At 44.7% G+C, this 19,342-nt stretch overlaps 1 protein-coding gene and 5 non-coding genes across 6 annotated transcripts in view; all 6 read left to right on the forward strand.

Moving 5' to 3' along the window:
- The window catches only part of LOC139235557 (probable G-protein coupled receptor 139), a 71,644-nt gene extending 53,727 nt beyond the window's left edge, over nucleotides 1-17,917 (forward strand). Inside the window, exons 2-3 of the mRNA XM_070866611.1 lie at nucleotides 12,857-12,933; nucleotides 17,025-17,917. Coding sequence (XP_070722712.1) covers nucleotides 12,857-12,933; nucleotides 17,025-17,917 — 970 coding nt within the window. The remainder of the gene's footprint in view (nucleotides 1-12,856; nucleotides 12,934-17,024) is intronic.
- Nucleotides 2,117-2,199, forward strand: trnal-uaa (transfer RNA leucine (anticodon UAA)). The gene has a single exon. It is a non-coding gene; the product is annotated as a tRNA-Leu (tRNA).
- On the forward strand, nucleotides 4,521-4,603 carry trnal-uaa (transfer RNA leucine (anticodon UAA)). Its single transcript has one exon. It is a non-coding gene; the product is annotated as a tRNA-Leu (tRNA).
- On the forward strand, nucleotides 6,924-7,006 carry trnal-uaa (transfer RNA leucine (anticodon UAA)). Its single transcript has one exon. It is a non-coding gene; the product is annotated as a tRNA-Leu (tRNA).
- On the forward strand, nucleotides 9,333-9,415 carry trnal-uaa (transfer RNA leucine (anticodon UAA)). Its single transcript has one exon. It is a non-coding gene; the product is annotated as a tRNA-Leu (tRNA).
- Nucleotides 11,736-11,818, forward strand: trnal-uaa (transfer RNA leucine (anticodon UAA)). Its single transcript has one exon. It is a non-coding gene; the product is annotated as a tRNA-Leu (tRNA).
- Nucleotides 17,918-19,342: the final 1,425 nt, after the last annotated feature.

Consider the following 19,342-nt stretch of genomic DNA (forward strand, 5'->3'; position numbering starts at 1 on the left):
CTCAGTCTGCCTCTCTCTGATTCACTCTGTCTGTCCCTGTTTCTCTGTTTGTTTCTGTCTCTCAATCTGTCTCCTTCACACGGTATCCAGTTCTGTTCCAATGGGATTCTGTCATACTCTCTGTCTGACTGTCTCGTTCTTTCCCATCATCTCTGTCTTTGCCTGTCTCTGCTCGTCCCTGTCTCTAACCTGATGAGTATTTCCATAATTTTCTATTTTTGTCTCGATGTCTCTCTCTCTCTATTGATCTTTCTCTCTATCTGTCTCCCTCTTTGTCTCTCTCCTTGTCCCTGTCTTTCTCTCACTCTTTCCCTCCCTCTCTTTATAAATCAGACAAACACATCTCTGTATATGTATGTGTTTGAGTCTTTGCCTCACTCAGTCTGACCCTAACTCTCAGTCTCAAACTTTCTGTCTCTCTCTGTCTCTACCTCGCTGTCAGTTTCTCCCTGTTTTGCTGTTTGCCTCTCTGTCTCTCAATGTGCCTGTCTCTTTCTCACGGTGTCCAGTTGTGTTCCAATGGGATTCTCTCAGTCTCTCTCTGACTGTTTCACTCTTTCCCGTCATCTCTGTCTATCTATGTCTCTGCCAGCCTGTGTCTCTTTGCCTGTCGCTGGTACTTCCTGTCTCTAACGAGCTGAGAATTTCCAACATTTTCTTTTTATTTCTTTGTCTCTCTGTCTATCTGTCGCTCTCTCTCCATCTGTCTCTCTCCTTGTCACTTTCTTTATGATTGTCTTTCTCTCACTCTTTCCCTCTTTCTCTTTATAGATCACACACACAGATCTCTTTAGATGTATGTGTTTGAGAGTCTTTTTCTCACTCAGTCTGCCTCTCGTTTTCAGTCTCACACTTGCTGTCTCTCGTTGTCTCGATCTCGCTGTCTGTCTCTCCCTGTTTGTCGGTTTGTCTCTGTCTCGCAATGTGTCTGTCGACTTCTCATGGTGTCCAGTTCTATTCACAGCTCGAATATTGCTTTTGACAAAATCCATGCGCATCAATTCCTCGTGGGAAAGTGGTGAATATCCCCGCCTGTCACATGGGAGACCACTGTTCAATTCCCTAACGGGGAGGCTGCATTTTACAAAAGGCAGAATTTTGCTTCTGTTTCTTGGTATAGATACATTTTAAAAAGTTCCAGGGCAATATTGTGCAGCAAAAATACAGCCTCTTCCAGATTTTTAGCAAACGGTGACTTTTTCACTATTCTGTGGCCGTCTGCTGCACAGAGATGGATGGTTGAGTTTTAACTGAGTAACATTAAAAAAGGCAGCGAGCCAGTAGTCGTGGCCCATTGGTTAAGGCCATAGACTAAAAATCCATTCGGGTTTCCCTGCATAGATTTGAATCCTGCCGACTCCGTTTCTCAGCATATTTCATTCTGTTTGACAATTTAACCAGGTCCCTGCAAAACTGATTCTGAGATAGACGGAACAACGTCCCACACCTTTCAATGCCGCCGCTATTTTCTTTCTTTCATTAATCTGCAATATTCACGATACATTCGTATAGAAAATCGCAAAAATCAGCCAAAGTTGCTACAATGTTTCAGCCTGTCTATCCCTCGAGATGTCTAAGGCATCGGTGCATGTCCGTTGGTGCGTGTAAATTTTTGTGTGTGTGTCTCTGTGTCTGTCTATCTGTAAAAATGTCTATGTGTATGTGCAACTGTCTGTGGAAATCATCACCATGAATTTGGTATGTCCTGGAACTTAAAAAAAAGAATTGGGAAAGTAATATGGCTGTGAACTTTTGTCTCAGCTTTGGTTCAGTGGCAGCATTCTTGACTGAATCAGGAGTTTGTGTGTTCAAGTCGCACTCTTGAGACTTGAGCATATAATCTTGGCTAACACTCAACTGCAGCATTTGGGGAATTTTGCATTGTTGAAACTGTTGACTTTCGGATGAAATGTTAAATTGAAGCTCCGTCTACGCACTCGGGTGGTTGTGAGAGGTCCCAGAGCATTACTCGAAAAAGAATAGGAGAGTTGCCCCCGTGTCAATATTCCGAAAAATGTTCGCAAATACTCCCTGAAAACCGATGTGTTTGTGTGTGTCTGTGGAGGTGGAGTTGAAGCCCAGATTCTCACATAGACAGAATCCAATCACTGACGGCACCAGGATGGCCGAGTGGTTAAGGCGTTGGGCTTAAGATCCAATGGGTTTATACCCGCGAGTGTTCGAGCCCCACTCCTGGTAATTACTTAATTAAACAGTGATTTCTCCCATTGTGCTCAGTGATAACTGATTTTCATCTGTTGCATTTGCATTTTTCTGTAGCTCGGGGACAATCTGAGCAGATAATGAAATGAAATTGTGAAATGTATCTGTATCGCTCAGTCTCTGCCTCTCGCTCTGTGTTTCGAGAGCTGTATATGTATTTGTGTGTTTGAGTCTTTGTCTCTCTCAGTCTGCCTCTCTCTGATTCACTCTGTCTGTCCCTGTTTCTCTGTTTGTCTCTGTCTCTCAATCTGTCTCCTTCACACGGTATCCAGTTCTGTTCCAATGGGATTCTGTCATACTCTCTGTCTGACTGTCTCGTTCTTTCCCATCATCTCTGCCTTTGCCTGTCTCTGCTCGTCCCTGTCTCTAACCTGATGAGTATTTCCATCATTTTCTGTTGTTGTCTCGATGTCTCTCTCTCTCTATTTATCTTTCTCTCTATCTGTCTCCCTCTTTGTCGCTCTCCTTGTCCCTGTCTTTCTCTCACTCTTTCCCTCCCTCTCTTCATAAATCACACAAACACATCTCTGTATATGTATGTGTTTGAGTCTTTGCCTCACTCAGTCTGACCCTAACTCTCAGTCTCAAACTTTCTGTCTCTCTCTGTCTCTACCTCGCTGTCAGTTTCTCCCTGTTTTGCTGTTTGTCTCTGTCTCTCAATGTGCCTGTCTCTTTCTCACGGTGTCCAGTTGTGTTCCAATTGGGATTCATTCAGTCTCTGTCTGACTGTCTCACTCTTTCCCATCATCTCTGTCTATCTATGTCTCTGCCTGCCTGTGTCTCTTTGCCTGTCGCTGGTACTTCCTGTCTCTAACGTGCTGAGAATTTCCAACATTTTCTTTTTATTTCTTTGTCTCTCTGTCTATCTGTCGCTCTCTCTCCATCTGTCTCTCTCCTTGTCACTTTCTTTATGATTGTCTTTCTCTCACTCTTTCCCTCTTTCTCTTTATAGATCACACACACAGATCTCTTTAGATGTATGTGTTTGAGAGTCTTTTTCTCACTCAGTCTGCCTCTCGTTTTCAGTCTCACACTTGCTGTCTCTCGTTGTCTCGATCTCGCTGTCTGTCTCTCCCTGTTTGTCGGTTTGTCTCTGTCTCGCAATGTGTCTGTCGACTTCTCATGGTGTCCAGTTCTATTCACAGCTCGAATATTGCTTTTGACAAAATCCATGCGCATCAATTCCTCGTGGGAAAGTGGTGAATATCCCCGCCTGTCACATGGGAGACCACTGTTCAATTCCCTAACGGGGAGGCTGCATTTTACAAAAGGCAGAATTTTGCTTCTGTTTCTTGGTATAGATACATTTTAAAAAGTTCCAGGGCAATATTGTGCAGCAAAAATACAGCCTCTTCCAGATTTTTAGCAAACGGTGACTTTTTCACTATTCTGTGGCCGTCTGCTGCACAGAGATGGATGGTTGAGTTTTAACTGAGTAACATTAAAAAAGGCAGCGAGCCAGTAGTCGTGGCCCATTGGTTAAGGCCATAGACTAAAAATCCATTTGGGTTTCCCTGCATAGATTTGAATCCTGCCGACTCCGTTTCTCAGCATATTTCATTCTGTTTGACAATTTAACCAGGTCCCTGCAAAACTGATTCTGAGATAGACGGAACAACGTCCCACACCTTTCAATGCCGCCGCTATTTTCTTTCTTTCATTAATCTGCAATATTCACGATACATTCGGATAGAAAATCGCAAAAATCAGCCAAAGTTGCGACAATGTTTCAGCCTGTCTATCCCTCGAGATGTCTAAGGCATCGGTGCATGTCCGTTGGTGCGTGTAAATTTTTGTGTGTGTGTCTCTGTGTCTGTCTATCTGTAAAAATGTCTATGTGTATGTGCAACTGTCTGTGGAAATCATCACCATGAATTTGGTATGTCCTGGAACTTAAAAAAAAGAATTGGGAAAGTAATATGGCTGTGAACTTTTGTCTCAGCTTTGGTTCAGTGGCAGCATTCTTGACTGAATCAGGAGTTTGTGTGTTCAAGTCGCACTCTTGAGACTTGAGCATATAATCTTGGCTAACACTCAACTGCAGCATTTGGGGAATTTTGCATTGTTGAAACTGTTGACTTTCGGATGAAATGTTAAATTGAAGCTCCGTCTACGCACTCGGGTGGTTGTGAGAGGTCCCAGAGCATTACTCGAAAAAGAATAGGAGAGTTGCCCCCGTGTCAATATTCCGAAAAATGTTCGCAAATACTCCCTGAAAACCGATGTGTTTGTGTGTGTCTGTGGAGGTGGAGTTGAAGCCCAGATTCTCACATAGACAGAATCCAATCACTGACGGCACCAGGATGGCCGAGTGGTTAAGGCGTTGGGCTTAAGATCCAATGGGTTTATACCCGCGAGTGTTCGAGCCCCACTCCTGGTAATTACTTAATTAAACAGTGATTTCTCCCATTGTGCTCAGTGATAACTGATTTTCATCTGTTGCATTTGCATTTTTCTGTAGCTCGGGGACAATCTGAGCAGATAATGAAATGAAATTGTGAAATGTATCTGTATCGCTCAGTCTCTGCCTCTCGCTCTGTGTTTAGAGAGCTGTATATGTATTTGTGTGTTTGAGTCTTTGTCTCTCTCAGTCTGCCTCTCTCTGATTCACTCTGTCTGTCCCTGTTTCTCTGTTTGTCTCTGTCTCTCAATCTGTCTCCTTCACACGGTATCCAGTTCTGTTCCAATGGGATTCTGTCATACTCTCTGTCTGACTGTCTCGTTCTTTCCCATCATCTCTGCCTTTGCCTGTCTCTGCTCGTCCCTGTCTCTAACCTGATGAGTATTTCCATCATTTTCTGTTGTTGTCTCGATGTCTCTCTCTCTCTATTTATCTTTCTCTCTATCTGTCTCCCTCTTTGTCGCTCTCCTTGTCCCTGTCTTTCTCTCACTCTTTCCCTCCCTCTCTTCATAAATCACACAAACACATCTCTGTATATGTATGTGTTTGAGTCTTTGCCTCACTCAGTCTGACCCTAACTCTCAGTCTCAAACTTTCTGTCTCTCTCTGTCTCTACCTCGCTGTCAGTTTCTCCCTGTTTTGCTGTTTGTCTCTGTCTCTCAATGTGCCTGTCTCTTTCTCACGGTGTCCAGTTGTGTTCCAATGGGATTCTCTCAGTCTCTGTCTGACTGTCTCACTCTTTCCCATCATCTCTGTCCATCTATGTCTCTGCCTGCCTGTCTCTCTTTGCCTGTCGCTGGTACTTCCTGTCTCTAACCTGCTGAGAATTTCCAACATTTTCTTTTTATTTCTTTGTCTCTCTGTCTATCTGTCGCTCTCTCTCCATCTGTCTCTCTCCTTGTCACTTTCTTTATGATTGTCTTTCTCACACTCTTTCTCTCTTTCTCTTTATAGATCACACACACAGATCTCTTTAGATGTATGTGTTTGAGAGTCTTTTTCTCACTCAGTCTGCCTCTCATTTTCAGTCTCACACTTGCTGTCTCTCGTTGTCTCGATCTCGCTGTCTGTCTCTCCCTGTTTGTCGGTTTGTCTCTGTATCGCAATGTGTCTGTCGACTTCTCATGGTGTCCAGTTCTATTCTCAGCTCGAATATTGCTTTGACAAAAGCCACGCGCATCAATTCCTCATGGGAAAGTGGTGAATATCCCCGCATGTCACACGGGAGACCACGGTTCAGTTCCCTAACGGGAAGCCTGCATTTTACAAGAGGCAGAATTTTGCTTCTGTTTCTTGGTATAGATTCATATTAAAAAGTTCCAGAGCAATATAGAGCAGCAAAAATACAGCCTCTTCAAGATTTTTAGCAAACGGTGACTTTTTCACGATTCTGTGGCCGTCTGCTGCACAGAGATGATTGGTTGAGTTTTAACTGAGTAACATTTAAAAAGGCAGCGAGCCAGTAGTCGTGGCCCATTGGTTAAGGCCATAGACGAAAAATCCATTCGGGTTTCCCCGCATAGATTTGAATCCTGCCGACTCCGTTTCTCAGCATATTTCATTCTGTTTGACAATTTAACGAGGGCCCTGCAAAACTGATTCTGAGATAGACGGAACAACGTCCCACACCTTTCAATGCCGCCGCTGTTTTCTTTCTTTCATTAATCTGCAATATTCACGAGACATACGGATAGAAAATCGCAAAAATCAGCCAAAGTTGCGACAGTGATTCAGCCTGTCGATCCCTCGAGATGTCTAAGGCATCTGTGCATGTCCGTTGGTGCGTGTAAATTTGTGTGTGTGTGTCTCTGTGTCTGTCTCTCTATAAAAATGTCTATGTGTATGTGCAACTGTCTGTGGAAATCATCACCATGAATTTGGTATGTCCTGGAACTTAAAAAAAAGACTTGGGGAAAGTAATATGGCTGTGAACTTTTGTCTCAGCTTTGGTTCAGTGGCAGCATTCTTGACTGAATCAGGAGTTTGTGTGTTCAAGTCGCACTCCTGAGACTTGAGCATATAATCTTGGCTAACACTCAACTGCAGCATTTGGGGAATTTTGCATTGTTGAAACTGTTGACTTTCGGATGAAATGTTAAATTGCAGCTCCGTCTGCGCACTCGGGTGGTTGTGAGAGGTCCTTGAGCATTACTCGAAAAAGAATGGGAGAGTTGCCCCCGTGTCAATATTCCGAAAAATGTTCGGAAATGCTCCCTGAAACCCGATGTGTTTGTGTGTGTCTGTGGAGGTGGAGTTGAAGCCCAGATTCTCACATAGACAGAATCCAATCGCTGACGGCACCAGGATGGCCGAGTGGTTAAGGCGTTGGGCTTAAGATCCAATGGGTTTATACCTGCGTGGGTTCGAACCCCACTCCTGGTAATTACTTAATTAAACAGTGATATCTCTCATTCTGCTCAGTGATAACTGATTTTCATCTGTTGCATTTGCATTTTTCTGCAGCTCGGTGACAATCTGAGCAGATAATGAAATGAAATTGTGAAATGTATCTGTATCGCTCAGTCTCTGCCTCGCGCTCTGTCTTTAGAGAGCTGTATATGTGTCTGTGTGTTTGAGTCTTTGTCTCTCTCAGTCTGCCTCTCTCTGATTCACTCTGTCTGTCCCTGTTTCTCTGTTTGTCTCTGTCTCTCAATCTGTCTCCTTCACACTGTATCCAGTTCTGTTCCAATGGGATTCTGTCATACTCTCTGTCTGACTGTCTCGTTCTTTCCCATCATCTATGTCTGTCCATGGCTTTGCCTGTCTCTGCTCGTCCCTGTCTCTAACCTGATGAATATTTCCATCATTTTCTCTTTTTGTCTCGATGTCTCTCTCTATTTATCTTTCTCTCTATCTGTCTCCCTCTTTGTCTCTCTCCTTGTCCCTGTTTTTATCTCACTCTTTCCCTCCCTCTCTTTATAAATCACACAAACACATCTCTGTATATGTATGTGTTTGAGTCTTTGCCTCACTCAGTCTGACCCTCCCTCTCAGTCTCAAACTTTCTGTCTCTCTCTGTCTCTACCTCGCTGTCTGTTTCTCCCTGTTTCGCTGTTTGTCTCTGTCTCTCAATGTGCCTGTCTATTTCTCACGGTGTCCAATGTGTTCCAATGGGATTCTCTCAGTCTCTCTGTCTGACTGTCTCACTCTTTCCCATCATCTCTGTCTATCTATGTCTCTGCCTGCCTGTCTCTCTTTGCCTGTCGCTGTTAGTTCCTGTCTCTAACCTGCTGAGAATTTCCAACATTTTCTTTTTGTATCTTTGTCTCTCTGTCTATCTGTCGCTCTCTCTCCATCTGTCTCTCTCCTTGTCACTGTCTTTATCATTGTCTTTCTCTCACTCTTTCCCTCTTTCTCTTTATATATCACAAACACAGATCTCTTTAGATGTATGTGTTTGAGAGTCTTTTTCTCATTCAGTCTGCCTCTCGTTATCAGTCTCACACTTGCTGTCTCTCGTTGTCTCGATCTCGCTGTCGATCTCTTCAAGTTTGTCGGTTTGTCTCTGTCTCTCAATCTGTCTGTCGACTTCTCATGATGTCCAGTTCTATTCACAGCTCTAATATTGCTTTGACAAAACCCATTCGCATCAATTCATTGTGGGAAAGTGGTGAATATCCCCGCCTCTCACACGGGGCACCACGGTTCAATTCCCTAACGGGGAGGCTGCATTTTACAAAAGGCAGAATTTTGCTTCTGTTTCTTGGTATAGATTCATATAAAAAAATTCCAGAGCAATATAGAGCAAAAAAAATACAGCCTCTTCCAGATTTTTAGCAAACGGTGACTTTTTCACGATTCTGTGGCCGTCTGCTGCACAGAGATGGATGGTTGAGTTTTAACTGAGTAACATTTAAAAAGACAGCGAGCCAGTAGTCGTGGCCCAGTTGTTAAGGCCATTGATTAAAAATCCATTCGGGTTTCCCCGCATAGATTTGAATCCTGCCGACTCCGTTTCTCAGCATATTTCATTCTGTTTGACAATTTAACCAGGTCCCTGCAAAACTGATTCTGAGATAGACGGAACAACGTCCCACACCTTTCAATGCCGCCGCTATTTTCTTTCTTTCATTAATCTGCAATATTCACGATACATTCGGATAGAAAATCGCAAAAATCAGCCAAAGTTGCGACAATGTTTCAGCCTGTCTATCCCTCGAGATGTCTAAGGCATCGGTGCATGTCCGTTGGTGCGTGTAAATTTTTGTGTGTGTGTCTCTGTGTCTGTCTATCTGTAAAAATGTCTATGTGTATGTGCAACTGTCTGTGGAAATCATCACCATGAATTTGGTATGTCCTGGAACTTAAAAAAAAGAATTGGGAAAGTAATATGGCTGTGAACTTTTGTCTCAGCTTTGGTTCAGTGGCAGCATTCTTGACTGAATCAGGAGTTTGTGTGTTCAAGTCGCACTCTTGAGACTTGAGCATATAATCTTGGCGAACACTCAACTGCAGCATTTGGGGAATTTTGCATTGTTGAAACTGTTGACTTTCGGATGAAATGTTAAATTGAAGCTCCGTCTACGCACTCGGGTGGTTGTGAGAGGTCCCAGAGCATTACTCGAAAAAGAATAGGAGAGTTGCCCCCGTGTCAATATTCCGAAAAATGTTCGCAAATACTCCCTGAAAACCGATGTGTTTGTGTGTGTCTGTGGAGGTGGAGTTGAAGCCCAGATTCTCACATAGACAGAATCCAATCACTGACGGCACCAGGATGGCCGAGTGGTTAAGGCGTTGGGCTTAAGATCCAATGGGTTTATACCCGCGAGTGTTCGAGCCCCACTCCTGGTAATTACTTAATTAAACAGTGATTTCTCCCATTGTGCTCAGTGATAACTGATTTTCATCTGTTGCATTTGCATTTTTCTGTAGCTCGGGGACAATCTGAGCAGATAATGAAATGAAATTGTGAAATGTATCTGTATCGCTCAGTCTCTGCCTCTCGCTCTGTGTTTAGAGAGCTGTATATGTATTTGTGTGTTTGAGTCTTTGTCTCTCTCAGTCTGCCTCTCTCTGATTCACTCTGTCTGTCCCTGTTTCTCTGTTTGTCTCTGTCTCTCAATCTGTCTCCTTCACACGGTATCCAGTTCTGTTCCAATGGGATTCTGTCATACTCTCTGTCTGACTGTCTCGTTCTTTCCCATCATCTCTGCCTTTGCCTGTCTCTGCTCGTCCCTGTCTCTAACCTGATGAGTATTTCCATCATTTTCTGTTGTTGTCTCGATGTCTCTCTCTCTCTATTTATCTTTCTCTCTATCTGTCTCCCTCTTTGTCGCTCTCCTTGTCCCTGTCTTTCTCTCACTCTTTCCCTCCCTCTCTTCATAAATCACACAAACACATCTCTGTATATGTATGTGTTTGAGTCTTTGCCTCACTCAGTCTGACCCTAACTCTCAGTCTCAAACTTTCTGTCTCTCTCTGTCTCTACCTCGCTGTCAGTTTCTCCCTGTTTTGCTGTTTGTCTCTGTCTCTCAATGTGCCTGTCTCTTTCTCACGGTGTCCAGTTGTGTTCCAATGGGATTCTCTCAGTCTCTGTCTGACTGTCTCACTCTTTCCCATCATCTCTGTCCATCTATGTCTCTGCCTGCCTGTCTCTCTTTGCCTGTCGCTGGTACTTCCTGTCTCTAACCTGCTGAGAATTTCCAACATTTTCTATTTATTTCTTTGTCTCTCTGTCTATCTGTCGCTCTCTCTCCATCTGTCTCTCTCCTTGTCACTTTCTTTATGATTGTCTTTCTCACACTCTTTCTCTCTTTCTCTTTATAGATCACACACACAGATCTCTTTAGATGTATGTGTTTGAGAGTCTTTTTCTCACTCAGTCTGCCTCTCATTTTCAGTCTCACACTTGCTGTCTCTCGTTGTCTCGATCTCGCTGCCTGTCTCTCCCTGTTTGTCGGTTTGTCTCTGTATCGCAATGTGTCTGTCGACTTCTCATGGTGTCCAGTTCTATTCTCAGCTCGAATATTGCTTTGACAAAAGCCACGCGCATCAATTCCTCATGGGAAAGTGGTGAATATCCCCACATGTCACACGGGAGACCACGGTTCAGTTCCCTAACGGGAAGCCTGCATTTTACAAGAGGCAGAATTTTGCTTCTGTTTCTTGGTATAGATTCATATTAAAAAGTTCCAGAGCAATATAGAGCAGCAAAAATACAGCCTCTTCAAGATTTTTAGCAAACGGTGACTTTTTCACGATTCTGTGGCCGTCTGCTGCACAGAGATGATTGGTTGAGTTTTAACTGAGTAACATTTAAAAAGGCAGCGAGCCAGTAGTCGTGGCCCATTGGTTAAGGCCATAGACGAAAAATCCATTCGGGTTTCCCCGCATAGATTTGAATCCTGCCGACTCCGTTTCTCAGCATATTTCATTCTGTTTGACAATTTAACGAGGGCCCTGCAAAACTGATTCTGAGATAGACGGAACAACGTCCCACACCTTTCAATGCCGCCGCTGTTTTCTTTCTTTCATTAATCTGCAATATTCACGAGACATACGGATAGAAAATCGCAAAAATCAGCCAAAGTTGCGACAGTGATTCAGCCTGCCGATCCCTCGAGATGTCTAAGGCATCTGTGCATGTCCGTTGGTGCGTGTAAATTTGTGTGTGTGTGTCTCTGTGTCTGTCTCTCTATAAAAATGTCTATGTGTATGTGCAACTGTCTGTGGAAATCATCACCATGAATTTGGTATGTCCTGGAACTTAAAAAAAAGACTTGGGGAAAGTAATATGGCTGTGAACTTTTGTCTCAGCTTTGGTTCAGTGGCAGCATTCTTGACTGAATCAGGAGTTTGTGTGTTCAAGTCGCACTCCTGAGACTTGAGCATATAATCTTGGCTAACACTCAACTGCAGCATTTGGGGAATTTTGCATTGTTGAAACTGTTGACTTTCGGATGAAATGTTAAATTGCAGCTCCGTCTGCGCACTCGGGTGGTTGTGAGAGGTCCTTGAGCATTACTCGAAAAAGAATGGGAGAGTTGCCCCCGTGTCAATATTCCGAAAAATGTTCGGAAATGCTCCCTGAAACCCGATGTGTTTGTGTGTGTCTGTGGAGGTGGAGTTGAAGCCCAGATTCTCACATAGACAGAATCCAATCGCTGACGGCACCAGGATGGCCGAGTGGTTAAGGCGTTGGGCTTAAGATCCAATGGGTTTATACCTGCGTGGGTTCGAACCCCACTCCTGGTAATTACTTAATTAAACAGTGATATCTCTCATTCTGCTCAGTGATAACTGATTTTCATCTGTTGCATTTGCATTTTTCTGCAGCTCGGTGACAATCTGAGCAGATAATGAAATGAAATTGTGAAATGTATCTGTATCGCTCAGTCTCTGCCTCGCGCTCTGTCTTTAGAGAGCTGTATATGTGTCTGTGTGTTTGAGTCTTTGTCTCTCTCAGTCTGCCTCTCTCTGATTCACTCTGTCTGTCCCTGTTTCTCTGTTTGTCTCTGTCTCTCAATCTGTCTCCTTCACACTGTATCCAGTTCTGTTCCAATGGGATTCTGTCATACTCTCTGTCTGACTGTCTCGTTCTTTCCCATCATCTATGTCTGTCCATGGCTTTGCCTGTCTCTGCTCGTCCCTGTCTCTAACCTGATGAATATTTCCATCATTTTCTCTTTTTGTCTCGATGTCTCTCTCTATTTATCTTTCTCTCTATCTGTCTCCCTCTTTGTCTCTCTCCTTGTCCCTGTTTTTATCTCACTCTTTCCCTCCCTCTCTTTATAAATCACACAAACACATCTCTGTATATGTATGTGTTTGAGTCTTTGCCTCACTCAGTCTGACCCTCCCTCTCAGTCTCAAACTTTCTGTCTCTCTCTGTCTCTACCTCGCTGTCTGTTTCTCCCTGTTTCGCTGTTTGTCTCTGTCTCTCAATGTGCCTGTCTATTTCTCACGGTGTCCAATGTGTTCCAATGGGATTCTCTCAGTCTCTCTGTCTGACTGTCTCACTCTTTCCCATCATCTCTGTCTATCTATGTCTCTGCCTGCCTGTCTCTCTTTGCCTGTCGCTGTTAGTTCCTGTCTCTAACCTGCTGAGAATTTCCAACATTTTCTTTTTGTATCTTTGTCTCTCTGTCTATCTGTCGCTCTCTCTCCATCTGTCTCTCTCCTTGTCACTGTCTTTATCATTGTCTTTCTCTCACTCTTTCCCTCTTTCTCTTTATATATCACAAACACAGATCTCTTTAGATGTATGTGTTTGAGAGTCTTTTTCTCATTCAGTCTGCCTCTCGTTATCAGTCTCACACTTGCTGTCTCTCGTTGTCTCGATCTCGCTGTCGATCTCTTCAAGTTTGTCGGTTTGTCTCTGTCTCTCAATCTGTCTGTCGACTTCTCATGATGTCCAGTTCTATTCACAGCTCTAATATTGCTTTGACAAAACCCATTCGCATCAATTCCTTGTGGGAAAGTGGTGAATATCCCCGCCTCTCACACGGGACACCACGGTTCAATTCCCTAACGGGGAGGCTGCATTTTACAAAAGGCAGAATTTTGCTTCTGTTTCTTGGTATAGATTCATATAAAAAAATTCCAGAGCAATATAGAGCAAAAAAAATACAGCCTCTTCCAGATTTTTAGCAAACGGTGACTTTTTCACGATTCTGTGGCCGTCTGCTGCACAGAGATGGATGGTTGAGTTTTAACTGAGTAACATTTAAAAAGACAGCGAGCCAGTAGTCGTGGCCCAGTTGTTAAGGCCATTGATTAAAAATCCATTCGGGTTTCCCCGCATAGATTTGAATCCTGCCGACTCCGTTTCTCAGCATATTTCATTCTGTTTGACAATTTAACCAGGTCCCTGCAAAACTGATTCTGAGATAGACGGAACAACGTCCCACACCTTTCAATACCGCCGCTGTTTTCTTTCTTTCATTAATCTGCAATATTCACGATACATACGGATAGTAAATCACAAAAATCAGCCAAAGTTGCAACAGTGATTCAGCCTGTCTATCCCTCGAGATGTCTAAGGCATCTGTGCATGTCCGTTGGTGCGTGTAAATTTGTGTGTGTGTGTCTCTGTGTCTGTCTCTCTATAAAAATGTCTATGTGTATGTGCAACTGTCTGTGGAAATCATCACCATGAATTTGGTATGTCCTGGAACTTAAAAAAAAGACTTGGGGAAAGTAATATGGCTGTGAACCTTTGTCTCAGCTTTGGTTCAGTGGCAGCATTCTTGACTGAATCAGGAGGAATCATTTTTGATGCAGCGTGTTGTTGTGATCTGGAATGCAATGCTTGAAAGGGTGGTGGAGGCAGATTCAATAGTAACTTTCTAAAGAGAATTCGATAAGTACTCTAAGGTGGAAATAGCACGGTTCCGAGAGGAGAACAGGCGATAGCTCTGTCAAAGAGCCTGCACAGGCACGATGGGCCGAATGGTTTACTTCTGTGCTGTATCATTCTCTGCTTGGCCCTCGGCCTCCTACTTCAGATTGGAGCAACCCCTTGGTCATTTTACTGGAGCCGGTCAACCAGTGGCTCATTTGCTTCTCCATGATGTTTCCGTGTAACTCCTAATCCCATCTTCAAACCGGGAGCCAAAATCCAAATTTAACCCGACCGTTCATCATCCCTTGTGGCATGGTCCACATCCACCACCTCTGAATTGATTCACAACATTTAACGTGTCTTTTACAATCTGCTTCTTGTTGCATGTCCGATTCTGAATGCGTGGCTCCCATTAAACACTCCGTCACCACCTATCCCGCAGGCTATAAGCTCATCCCCGACTGTCACTTAGTGGCTCCCATTAAACGCTCCCTCAACAAGTTTCACGCAGGTTCTAGACAGACCCCGGCTCTCACTGAGTGGCTCCCATTAAACGCTCCCTCTCCAACTATGCCGCAGGTTATAAGCTCACCCCCGGCTGTCACTGAATGACTCACATTAAAGGCTCCCTCACCACCTATCCAATGAGTTATAGACTCACCCCCAGCTCTCACTGAGTGGCTCACACTAAACGCTCCCTCACTACCTATCCCACAAGTTATGGACTAACACCCGGCGCTCACTGACTGGCTCACACTAAACGCTCCCTCACTACCTATCCCTCAAGTTATGGACTCACCCCTGGCTCTCATTGAGTGGCTCCCATTAAACACTCCCTCACCACCTATCCCACAGGTTATGGACTCACCCACGGCTCTCACGGAGTGGCTCACACAATACTCTCCATCACCTTCTATCCCACAGGTTATGGACTCACCCCCAGCTCTCATTAAGTGGCTCTCATTAAACGCTCCCTCACCACCTATCCCGCAGTTTATAGGCTCACCCCCGGCTCTCAACGAGTAGCTTACACTATACGCTCCCTCACCACCTATCCCACAGTTTATAGGCTCATCCCCGGCTCTCAAGAAGTGCTTACACTATACGCTCCCTGACCACCTATGCCACAAGTTATAGACTCACCCCAGGTTCTCACTGAGTGGTTCCCATTAAACACTCCCTCACCACCTATCCCGTAGGTTATAGACTCATCCCTGGCTGTCACTGAGTAGCTCCCATTAAACGCTCCCTCACCACCTAACCCACAGGTTATGGACACACCCCCGGCTGTCACTGAGTGGCTCATGTTAAACGCTCCCTGAACACGTATCACGCATATTATAGACTGACCACGGCTCTCACTGAGTGGCTCCCATTAAACGCACCCTCATCAAGTATTCATCAGGTTATAAACTCACCACCGGCGGTCACTGAATGGCTCCCATTAAACGTGCCCTCACCACCTATCCAATGGGTTATAGACTCACCCCCAGCTCTCACTGACTGGCTGAGACTAAACGCTCCCTCACCACCTATCCCGCAGTTTATAGACTCACCTCAGCTCTCATGGAGTGGCTCACACTATATGCTCCCTCACCACCTATCCCACAGTTTATAGGCTCACCCCCGGCTCTCACTGAGTGGTTCCCATTAAACGCTCCCTCACCACCTGTCCAATGGGTTACAGACTCACCACCAGCTCTCACTGAGTGGCTCACACTAAATGCTCCCTCACCACTTGTCCCGCATTTTATAGACTCACCCCCGGCACTCATTTAGTGACTCCCATTAAACTCTCCCTCACCACCTATCCCGCAGTTTATAGACTCACCTCGGCTCTCATGGAGTGGCTCACACTATACGCTCCCTCACCAGCTATCTCACAGTTTATAGGCTCACCCCCGGCTCTCACTGAGTGCTTCACATTAAATGCACCCTCACCACCAATCCCACAGATTATGTACTCGCACCCGACGCTCACTGACTGGCTCCCATTAAACGCTCCCTCACCACCTATCCCACAGGTTATGGACTCACTCCCGGCTCTCACTGAGTGGCTCCGATTAAACACTCTCTCACCACTTATCGCGCAATTTATATACTCACCCCCAGCTCTCAAGAAGTGGCTCACACTATACGCTCCCTCACCTTCTATCTCACAGGTTATGGACTCACCTCTGGCTCTCACTGAGTGGATCCCATACAACGCTCCCTCACCACTTATCCTGCAGTTTATAGGCTCAACCCAGCTGTCACTGACAGGTTCTCTGCAGTGCCGCCATTACAGTGATACTGGATACCATGACACTGTCTAATGGTCAAGGAACAACTGGACCGAGTGCTGGGAGTTGTGCCCTGACCAACATTTGTCCCTCAAACAATATCACAAAGGTGCAGTTTGCTGGTCAATGATCTCATTGCCTTTTTTAACCACCCATTAGCAGAATGGCTGCTCCATTAACCAGATAGCAACAATCGTAATATGGAGTCATTCCATATGGGAATTTTACGATTCTCCTGAGGTGTAAATAGGAGTCGATCGCACTCTTTCTACCATCAATTTTCAAGGTGACATTATGTTTAGCTTGTCCTATTTAATGTTGGGATAAATTATTCATTAACTATTAGTTTATGTCTGTTCTTTACTATGGTCAGTTTCGCTTTCATCTCTTTTTGTGCCGAGTTCAGGCGATTATAGCTTCAAGTCTATCGAGCAAAACGCTTTACCTGCGATTCCATATTGTTCCGTATTTAGTAAAGCTCTGCTGATCTGGCAAATTGATTGGTTTCCATCAACTGATCAGGTAATGAACTCAGAAACCAAGTCCAGTCAAACTAAGACTTTGAATGGCTATGGAGGCTGGGTCACTGAAGATAATTAAGGCGGAGATAAACAGATTTTTGAGCGATAAGTGAAAGAAGGTTTCGGGGGGTTGGGCAAGGAAGTGGAGCTGATCCATGATCAAATCAGCCATGATCTTATTAAATGGCGGAGCAGGCCCGGGGGAGGGGGGTGCGGTGGGAGGCAAATTGCCTACTCCTGCTCCTATTTCATATGTGCTTATGTTCTTATGATGGTAGTCTGATGTGTAATTTCCATTTTGCTCCTTTTTGCAGCGAACATCGCGGCGATTGTGATCCTGTCCCGAGGAAGGTGCGGTCTCTCCAGGTGTATCACTCGGTACCTGGTGTTCATGGCGGTGACCGATCTCCTGGTCATTATCACCGCTGTGATATTGAATAGAATTGGTGGTATCTATTTCCGGAATAGCATTCTGTCCACCACACCAGCGTGCAGCATCAGCACTGTGCTCATTTATTCATCAAGAGACAGTTCTGTCTGGTTAACGGTCGCGTTCACCTTTGATCGATGTGTGGCCATTTGTTGCCAGAAGCTGAAAACAAAATACTGCACCGAGACAACGGCGGCTGTGGTGATAGGAGTGGTCTGTGCCCTGAGTTGTTTAAAAAACATCCCTTTCTACTTCACGTATGAGCCATTATTTACTATTAATAAGGTGGCCTGGTACTGCAACATAAAACTTACTTTTTATGTTTCACCCGCTTGGACAGCGTTTGCCTGGCTGGACCGTATTCTAACCCCGTGTGCACCGTTCCTCCTGATGTTACTGTTCAATGCTGTGACCGTCAGATACATTCTAGGGGCTAGTAGGGTCCGCAGGAGACTCCGGGCCCAAAACAATGGAGCGAGTCAGAGTGATCCAGAGATGGAGAGCCGGCGAAAGTCCATAATTTTACTCTTCACCATCTCGGGAAGTTTCATCCTGTTGTGGTTGACGTATGTTATCAATTTTCTCTGTGTCCGAATTGAAAACAATAATTATTTCAATGACCCCAAATTTATTCTGCAGGAAAGTGGAAACATGCTTCAGCTCCTAAGCTGCTGCACTAACACGTTTATTTATACAGTGACTCAGAGTAACTTCAGACAGCAGTTAAAGAACGCGCTGAAATATCCATTGAATCTAGTTGTTAAATTACTTCTATAACGAAACTAGCTATTCCAGCACTCAACCTCCATTAAGCTCTGCACTGTAGTCTTTCCTTCCAATTCTCCAAACCCGCTGGTCATTCCTATTCTCCACAGTGGAAACATACACTTTATCACCCAATTTAATGTTGTAAACTGATTTATTTTATTTCCAAGTGACCCGTCATGTCCTATGGATGCTGACACTTACCTTAGTGCAGTAAGTCAGTTGTAGCTTTAGGAATAACTTGGTTTTTGAGGTGGATGCACTCAGCCGTGGTAGCCCTCTTGCACCTCAGTTAGAAGAATGTGGGTTCAAGTCCCATTACAGGCTGACCCGCCAGTGCAGTACTGATGGAATGCTTCTTTGTCAGATGGTGCTGTCTTTCAAGTGAGACTTTAAACCGAGGTTCCGTCTTCCCTCTCAGGTGGATGCCAAGGATCTGAGTGTATTATTTTCAAGAAGTGAGTAAATGTTCTGCCGATGCCCTGACCAATGCTTATCGCTCAACAAATATCACCAAAACTGATTATCTGCGCCTGTATTTATTTCTCGGTAGGTGGAACTTTGCTGAGTGCAAATCCGCTGCCACGTTTCCCTGCATTACAACAGTGACTACACTTCAATATAAAGCACCTTGGAACCTCCCTGGGTGTGAAGCTCCATGGAACCTTCTTGGGAGTACATCGCCTTGGATCCTCCCTGGGAGTAAAACACTTTGGAACCTTCCTGGGTGTAAAAAATTTTGGATCCTCCCTGGGTCTGAAATACTTTGGAACCTCCCTGGGAGAAAAACAATTTGGAACCTCCCTGGATGTAAAACACTTTGGAACCTCACTGGGTGTAAAGCTCCAGTGAACCTCCCTGGGTGTAAATCGCCTTCGAACCTCCTTGGGTGTAAAACATTTTGAAACCTCCCTGTGGGTGTCAAACACTTTGGAACCACCCCCCATCCCGGGTGTAATGCTCTTTGGAACCTCCCTGGGTGTAAAACACTTTGGAACCTCCCTATGTGTAAAACACTTTGGAACCTCCCTGGGAGTAAAACACTTTGGAACCTCCCTGGGTGTAAAACACTTTGGAACCTCCCTGGGTGTAAAACACTTTGGAACCTCCCTGGGTGTAATACTCTTTGGAACCTCCCTGGGTGTAATGCCCTTTGGAACCTCCCTGGGTGTAATGCACTTTGGAACCTCCCTGGGTGTAATGTTCTTTGGAACCTCCCTGGTTGTAAAACACTTTGGAACCTCTCTGCATGAAAACACTTTGCAACCACCCTTGGTGTAAAACACTTTGGAACTTGCCTGGCTGTGAAACACTTTGGAACCTCCGGGTGTAAAACACTTTGAAACCTTGCTGGGTGTAAATATCTTTGGAAACTCCCTGGGTATAAATCTCTTTGGAAGCTCCCTGCGTGTAAAACACTTTCGATCCTCCCTGGGG

This window comes from Pristiophorus japonicus, chromosome 23 (genome assembly GCF_044704955.1).
Source record: "Pristiophorus japonicus isolate sPriJap1 chromosome 23, sPriJap1.hap1, whole genome shotgun sequence".
Taxonomy (NCBI): domain Eukaryota; kingdom Metazoa; phylum Chordata; class Chondrichthyes; family Pristiophoridae; genus Pristiophorus; species Pristiophorus japonicus.